Source organism: Nicotiana attenuata, chromosome 2 (assembly GCF_001879085.1).
Source record: "Nicotiana attenuata strain UT chromosome 2, NIATTr2, whole genome shotgun sequence".
NCBI lineage: Eukaryota > Viridiplantae > Streptophyta > Magnoliopsida > Solanales > Solanaceae > Nicotiana > Nicotiana attenuata.
The window spans coordinates 75,807,983-75,816,995 of NC_031990.1; the positions used below are offsets into that span (position 1 = coordinate 75,807,983).

Here is a 9,013-nt window from a genome sequence, read left to right on the forward strand (position 1 = left end):
TTCAGGCAAGGTCAAGTTCGAGCTTGATGGACCAGACTCGAGCTCGAAGGCAGAGCGCAATGCCCGAGGATCGAAGTACGATGAGTGTCGAAGTCGAGTATGCTCAACCCCGAAATAATGTCGTTATGAATTTGTAACAGATTAAGCAAGATTCCTGCCACGTCCCTAAGATCATGGCGTAAATCCCGAAACTGATTTGTACGAATCCGTACTAGGCGGTTAGACAGATGTCCCAATAAGATTCTTTATTGTAAATGGAAATGCACCTTATTTAGGGTTCCCCAATTATATAAAGGGGACCCGAATCATTTTTTTAGACTTATCTAATCATTGGCAAAGAATATACTCTCTTACTTTCTCGCTCGTTGTTCATCAGAACTGTCCTTTAGCTTTATTATTCTTGCTGTATTGTTCTTGATCCGTCTTGAGGTCACTGGGCTTGAATTCGATACTGCCTAGTAACACTGGTTTGATTTACTCATTTCTTTCATTTATACGTTATACTTCTTGATTATTAATTGGTATTGAACTAAATCACATATCTTTAAAACCACAAATCAAACTAAATTGTTGCTCGAATTTCCGAGGTAAATAGACAACTTCAAGGGACTGGTATGCATTTGGCCTGGTTAAAACGAATAGTGAAGTATCCATGAGTCATAAGTAGTTAAAGACAAGGAACAAATAACTACCATTCATGTTCACACTGTTCTACTGACTTGAAGAGAGTGGATTGTAATATAAAATTTGTTTAGGCTCAGACCCTTTTTACGGTATTACCACTTATTTGGGACAAGCAAGTGAAGTTCCATATTTCCTGTTTCAGTAATCGGAAGCCCTCAAGAAGACAGCCTATTCCAAAAGGTCAGCTGCTATTACGTCTTTCCAACTCCACAATATATACAATATGAACAAAAAAAGGATAAAGAAAGTCGGGAGTCCAAATATATAAAAAAATCAACCAGGCGAAGACCTCAAATATGCAACTGTTACAGATAGCACTTGATTTGTATATATAAAAAAAATCTTTATCATCAAAGGAGATTATGAAATTACTAAAATGTAGAACGTTATGAGAAAGGAAAAAAGACAGCAAGGGAAAATTCTATGTATTTATTCTTGTAGTCTCGAGCCAAAAAGACCCGCAGCTACAGAAAGAATAATGAACCCTAACTAGGAGGGCAGCAGACTTCACATTAAATCAGAGGGCTTGTGGAAATACCCATTTGCACCTCGTAAGAATTGATCAATTTGTTAAAAATAAAATGTACATGAGAGAATTCACTAATAACCCGAAATCTACTATCTGGAAGTGGAATGGAAGGAGAGAGGTTCTCCTGCCAAAGACAGAAAAACACCCCGGCTCGAGAACCATAAGAATCACAAGTGTGCTACTTGCCCCACTTTAGAGGCCTGCACAAAGAATATACCTCTTTAAACTAAAGATTGGGTTAAAAGTTGCACTGCTGCTGCCTCCTAAATGCTTAGCTTTTTTATCGTGTTGTTAGCTCCGCGTTAGAGAATAAGTGTTAGCAAAGTCAGGTTCTATAAGCCACTCCAGAGGCAAGCAAGCCAAGATGCTCTTTTACTTGTCAGTTAGCTATCTATTCACTCCATCCTGCCTCCAAACCCTAAAACTGAAGGACCTCTGACTTTCAGACGCTTCGATCTACTCTCTATTCTGGGTAGTTCCCTCATATTTTGCCCCAATTCAAACTGGAACTTGTGATCTCTCTTGTACTCGTCCTGCTTGCTCAGTGCTTGTTCATTCGCAGCCACCTTCTTCAACTTAATGGATACCGGAACTGTACCACCTCTGACGGACTTGTCTCTGGGATGAAAGTCCAGTGCTTCTTTGGATTGACTTGAATTAGCAATGGAACTGTGAGTTGCATCATTAGCCGTAGAACACTCTGGAAAAGACAATGGCCCAAGCCATCCTTCTGATTGACGTTTCTTTAATCTTTTGAAACTCTGCAAAAGTACATGCCAAAGGTACTTATTTAGATTTTTTACAATTGGTCGCTCCCAAAACAAGAACTTCAATGCTGAAGGAAATTGACATGAATGTACACTATATTTTGTCAATGAAATAAAATTCATATTTGAAAGCATACTAAGTTAATATTAGGTCGTCAATAACTATCTTCCAAAAACCAATTAGTTTCACTTCCTAATGAATCTCGCTTACTGAAACACATATTTGTAATCTACCAATAAGCCATCTTAATAGATACAAAACTGAATATGATGAATCCTTGTAGCGGAAATTAAAACTACATCCATAACCCACTGGAGCTGGATAAGAAAAGAAAACAGAAAGTCCTGATGACAAGCAATGGGCACAAATATACAAGGACAGAAGCAATAATTAGAACTATGCTCTTGTACTAATAATTACAAGTATCAGTTCAGAACTTTGTTCTTGCACTGACAATTAGAAAAGTATCATATGTGGACATACGGAACAAAGAAAAGAGAATAAAGTATTTAATCACACACCTTTCACCCTCTTTGCAAACTGATTAATAAAACTTAAACGTGTTAATGTCTCTATTAAGCTATACCTGGTGCTCAATGTTGATAGAGACTGAATCATATACCTGGTGATGTTGATAGAGATCAACTATGCTCTTGTACTAATAATTACAAGTATCAGTTCAGAACTTTGTTCTTGCACTGACAATTAGAAAAGTATCATATGTGGACATACGGAACAAAGAAAAGAGAATAAAGTATTTAATCACACACCTTTCACCCTCTTTGCAAACTGATTAATAAAACTTAAACGTGTTAATGTCTCTATTAAGCTATACCTGGTGCTCAATGTTGATAGAGACTGAATCATATACCTGGTGATGTTGATAGAGATCAACTATGCTCTTGTACTAATAATTACAAGTATCAGTTCAGAACTTTGTTCTTGCACTGACAATTAGAAAAGTATCATATGTGGACATACGGAACAAAGAAAAGAGAATAAAGTATTTAATCACACACCTTTCACCCTCTTTGCAAACTGATTAATAAAACTTAAACGTGTTAATGTCTCTATTAAGCTATACCTGGTGCTCAATGTTGATAGAGACTGAATCATATCCGTTTCTATGTTCTGCTCTGGGACGTCTCTTCACCCTGAAAATTTCTGTATCAGACTCATCACTGTCTTGATCTACAACAGTTCTACAATCTGTCTCATGAGCTACTTTCTGATGGACTGTAAAATTGTTATCACTTGATGAACTCTCCGACCTTTCACTCCGACAACTAGAAACATCACCATGGAACTTCATTGATGCAGTATCTAATTTACAGATTGCATTTCCCTGTACCTGCAGTTGGGGGCTGGATTAGCTTGAGACCAAATAAAGCAGTTCTTTTTCTGCAAGGCAGAACTCAAAGAAAATAGGCATATATAGAATTACAGACCAAAGACCACTTACATTAACACCAGCGGAAAGGTTATCTTTCGGCTCCATTGGAGAGTCGAGATCAGACACAAGTGAGGCAGAAGCATTAGGTGCTGACTCATGAATTGTCTGTTCAACAGAGTCCTCCGACCATTCAAAATTGATTTCACAATATGGAATATAGCCATCTTCCTCAGCTTGCGGAAACATGTTTAAAAGGAGAGAAAAGTCATCAGTTTTTCTATATCGCTGTTGAACTTCATGCAAAACCACCTTATCCTGCTCAAACTGTCTAGCTGCAGTTTCCATGTCCAATATATCTTCCCTTAGGCAAAGGGTTCTACTGCTGCCACAAGGAAAATCAAGTGACCTGGGATCTGATGAACAATCATGCGACCAATCATCAGTTACAACGAGCATTGCCAATATAATAGACAATTAAAAGAAGAGAAAACATTCAGTTTAAAAATACCATGGCGAAGGCACACTGCGTGTGCATAGCAGCTGCAATTAAGATAAGCGACATAACAGTCGCGCTTGCATATGCTGCAAAGAATGGTACCATGTGCGAATAAGGATATGCCTGAAAATGCTATTAACCTCGCGAGGCACCAACGAGCACAGTGCTGAAAACGCATCAAATTCAGAAAAGAAATTTTGATGCTATGATGAGTCATCAAGTCTGCAGAGGAATAGTCAGGATCTTCCAGTTCAAATCTCGTACTTAGAAGCATCGCTTCTTTGCAGAGAAGTTCCTCGTGAGGAAGTAGAGGCACCCTGTTCAGGAGTGCATAGCGACGGCTGGCAATTGAACCCATAGAAAACCAATCGCCCGTTGCAAAGTTAACGGCCTCCCCACAATTGAAACCTACATATAAAGAAAAGATTTGAGAGTCCAAACTTTTACATCCTCAGAGAAACAGAACAACAATCAAGCGTAAATCAGTGGAGGATGAGAAAACGTCTGTCTGGATGCGTGAATAAGCAGTTCCGCACACATGCTTCATTGCACTAAACTGAAAACAAAGCAGAGCATTTGTTTTCAGAGTAAACAAAGGCAGGCTCTTACCATGACTAAATCCTGCATGATACGCTCTAGGAAATGTTACTACGAACTCCCCCGGTTTTTGAACTGCTTTATAGACAGGAACACCATGCTCTGACAGAATGTTAGGAGGAAACAATGTTGTCTTCCCCAAAAGCACATCAAAAGCTCCATCCTCTCCATCAGCTGATAAGATATCATTGGTATAAACATGCTCTCGGACAACCTTCTCGAAGTCAAGTGCTGCATGACCTGGAATGCCATACCAAGTTTTTGCGGCCCCACAATGCTGATAATTGATACTACAAACAGATTAAAAAATGTTCAGCCCCAGAAATAGCAAGGACTAACATGGTTCAAATAAAAAAACACATACCTATATAAGTAGTGGTCTTCCACATGCCAAGCAAACATACTGAATAGCATTCCAATATACAACATAGGTTCAGTAACTCCCTGGAGAATAACAATTGTATCAATAAACTGCGACACATTTTCTGATTCATCATATTTTCAATAGAAGATGGGATAAGATAATTACTGTACCGGGATCGATTTCTCAAGGAGTCGCAGTACTGATTTAGGCAACCGAGAAAGCCCCTGGAAACACAAATAAAAGCACATAATTAGAATTTCATAAGTGGTTATTTCAAAACAATATGGCCAACATAGACCACCTTAAGACTACAGCTAAATGTTGACGGGGAGAGTTGTGGTCTAGGATAACTACGCAGGAAATGAAGTAGGTATTCATAATTTGTCTTGGGACAAGAAGGGAAGGAAAAGAAGGAAGACCATAAGAACAGAGAAGCAACCTAAAGAGGACTTCGAGGAAATATCTCCGTGTCTATAAAACAGTAACCGCATTAGCATCATAAGAAGTTTCAGACATAAAAACGGCAAGAATCAATATGCATCCTAACAACAATACAAGTTGACTCTTTCATACAACAATTTGACATGATATCCAGAACGGAAAAAAGGGGGAGACAGCACAGTAAAGAAAATACTTTTTTAATAGAATTCACACCTTCATATTCCATTTGCTTTTTCCAAGTTGATCATTGGGAGAAGAGGAAAATGCACTACCATCAACATCACAGGCATATTCCACGCTCTCAGTCTTTCCACAAGCTATCTCATGCCAAAATTCTTTTTCTAAGTATGTCGGAGGAAGGCATCCAGCACTATAATATCGACGAGCAAATACCTTATTTGCCATTTTCTCGAAATCTCGAAATGTATAGTTTCTGAAAGACCGGACTAGTCAAAAGCGAGGCAAGCAACCAATTCATAGTAGCAATCACCAACAACAAATAAAAACTAACCTCCCACTCATAAAAAAGGTGACCTTGTCATCTGTGTCCCATTCGGCTAGGCGAAGTGGCTGTACCCTAGTAGTAAATTTAAAACCAGCCTTCTCTTTATTCAGAACAACTCCAGCAGGAACAGAAGCTGTTATGGGGGAAACAATCTTGCATATACCTGTTACATTTCAAACATAGTATCAGCTCTTATCAATCAATGAAGCTACCAGCAGCATAAAATGCCTTTACCTGAATAATCAATATCGTATATAATTTACACAGCCGTTAAATTGCAAGAAGAGGAATTTTCATTATTTTAGAGCAACTCCAAAATAAAAGGCCAAAGATTCTAGAGAGAGGCGGAATGCATAACAGTAATTGAATTAACCTGAAGCAGAGAGTCATAGCAAAATCACTTAATTTGTTTGACAGACAAAGAAAATTGATGAAGCCTTACCATATTTAGAAGCTTCAGGAGCTAACTTCTGGAGATAAACTAAAGGATCCTCAAACTCCTCTTTATTTGGATAGTACACTGGACATTCTGGAATTTTATCAATCCAGTCCAGATTGGAGGTGTCAAACTTTGCAACCTTGTGCTTTGAGAAAACATCTTTTCCATTATAAGAAGAAGACCCAGATCCTGGATATGAATCACTATTAACATGGATTCTAACACCACATGAAGCAGAAGATCTTAGGGCATCTCCTCCGCTTCTACTCAGCATGTTGCTGACACAATTGATATCATTCATAGATTCTGTCTTCATTCTTTGAAGCCTTTTTTGCTTCAAAAATTCCAATTTAGCCTCCCTCGACATGCAGACTCTCCCTTCCACCTGCCATAGTGAAAATAAGCTCATTAAGATTGAACAAGTAAACCAAACAGTATCACAAACCCTAAACAATTGCTGCATGTTTCGATTCCATTATCGAATTAAGAAAGTGAAAAAATTTCAGACAGCTCATCTAAGAATACAAATTCTCTTACAATCAACTGTAAGATAAACAGTCTCATAACAAGGCTAAACCAAAACAACCAGACATTTATCTGGAAATCAGAACATACAATCAGAGCAGGGGGTCTATCGGAAACAGCCTCTCTACCTTCACAAGGCAGGTGTAAGAAAGTGTATAAAAATCTCGCACAGCTCAACTAGGAACACAAGTTCTCTTACAATCAAGAGTAAGAAAAACAGTCTCATAACAAGGCCAAACTGAGGCAACCAAGACAATTTATCAAGAAATCAAATCAGACAATCGAAAACAGCCGAGGGTCTATCGGAAACAGCCTCTCTACCTTTACAAGGTAGGGGTTAGGTTTGCAAACACACTAACCTCCCCGGACCCCACTTGTGGGATTTTACTGGCTTTGTTGTTGTTTTTGTTGTTGTTGTTGCAGAACATACAATCAATCATTTGATGCTTTAATCTGACTTAAACAGTAGTAAATGTCATGAGACAACAGGGAACCCACAACAAAACGAGGAAAGAGTGACCATGAGTGAAATATATGGTACTGAATTATTGATAAATCCAAGCATGTTCATTCAGAAAAGCCAGCTCTCACAAGCCCTCAACCTAAAGCCAGGGACGGGGTTTTTTTGAGTCGAAATCCACTCAACTGCATGTAGCTAACCGTCCCCTTGCCTTCTGAAGGAGTATATATTAATAACACGAGAACACTAGTTATTAACCAAAGAAACAGTAAAAGAAGTTACTCACGCTAGCTATCTGCACAAATTATGAAAAAGTTTTTAAAGGTGTGAACACAACTTACCCCCCACCCCAAAAAAAAAATATAAACAAAAGGTGTGAACACAGAAAGCAGAAATTTTTTCAAAATTTGATGCATCTCAAAATTTGACGACTCTAACCACTCAAATTTGGAACCAAATCATAAGTTCCAAGAGCGTAAATAATCAAAAATTTATAATTTTCTTCAACATTTTTTTCTGCGCGACAAAAGAGGATAAAAGACGAAGAAAGAATAACTACCAAAACCAGACTATGTATTCAAAAAAATTGAGCCAATCCATAAACAGATACCGCTAATAAACCGCCCAAAATGTAACTTGTAAGATCTGAAACAATAAGGAAACAATTACTACAGTACAGAGATGAATTTTGAGAGTTTTTCAGCAGAAATAGGGAGAAAATCGGTGAAATCAAAAATTCAACTATGAATAGTGAAAAAAAATCAGCTCAAAATTCCCATTAAGAATTATCTTCATTCGATTTTCTCTAAGAAAATAACAGGAACAAATGTTCATTTCAATATGCGCAATTAGTTCAGATTAAGCACATGAAATCGCTGAGAAAAGATAATGCAAAAAAAAAAAGGAAAAAACCCTTCAATTTTCACTACAATCCTAAGAACACTTGAGAGATCCAAACTTCCAAAGGAACAAAAAGAATAACATTCACAACTCAAAACTTTACAAAGAAATACACAATACATCCAACTGATAATAACATACCATCTCATTACGAAGCGTTTCTCTATTCTTCGTCGTCTTTCCACTCTTCACAGACAAAAACAAAACCAAAAAACTAACAAACAACAACACAAGCGTCAGTCAAGCCCTAGATCAGGATCTAGGGCACAAGGAACCAGAAAAACAGCCTTAGACTCGCCACATTCCCTTAGCACTGCATGGAACGAGTCAAACTCAGAGATCAGAGCAATTCCACCAACCGAGTGACTCAGTTACACGCAAAAAACGAGCAGCACTAATCAAAGCGAACGAAACATGTGGAGAGGGTGCGTGTGAATTCTCCGGCGACGCTGTTCAACGGCAACGAAAAAGCGGTTTCCCGGGGAGTGGAAGAGGTTTTCCGGCAAGTAGAAAGAGGGAAAAAGGGTAGAGAGAGAGGGGGTGAGAGAGGGGAACAGTAGATGGGGAAATCCAGAAGTATTGGCTTTTAGAAAACGGAAAAAGAGAAAGGTGAGGAAAATTTATAGTTTTATATATAGGGCAAATGCTGGAAATTCGATTGCTTTTTTTTTTTTTTTTGAGATTATTATTTTATCTAAAGATGGAAACTAATAATAGTATTAAATGAATAATAAGGCAGCCTTTTTTTAATTAGTTTATTTGGTAAAAGCTAAGAAGTGTGAAGGAAAGTGGTAGTTGTTAGGTTGGTTCAACCAAACGCCAGCCGTCCTTCAAACGCCCGTTTTGAGCAGTCACGGACACGTGCTTTCCCAATAATACCCCTATTGCGATATACACAATGACTAGGGATGT

General features: G+C 38.1%; 1 protein-coding gene across 1 annotated transcript; it reads right to left on the reverse strand.

The window, feature by feature from the left end:
* Positions 1,087 to 8,715, reverse strand: LOC109212995 (lysine-specific demethylase JMJ706-like). Its single transcript, XM_019376744.1, has 11 exons — positions 8,243 to 8,715; positions 6,220 to 6,601; positions 5,784 to 5,940; positions 5,486 to 5,705; positions 5,002 to 5,055; positions 4,832 to 4,911; positions 4,480 to 4,757; positions 3,883 to 4,278; positions 3,444 to 3,787; positions 3,066 to 3,332; positions 1,087 to 1,974 (listed from the first exon to the last, which is right to left on the reverse strand). The coding sequence occupies exons 1-11, from the start codon at positions 8,243 to 8,245 to the stop codon at positions 1,609 to 1,611; spliced, it is 2,547 nt and encodes an 848-aa protein (XP_019232289.1). The 5' UTR covers positions 8,246 to 8,715; the 3' UTR covers positions 1,087 to 1,608.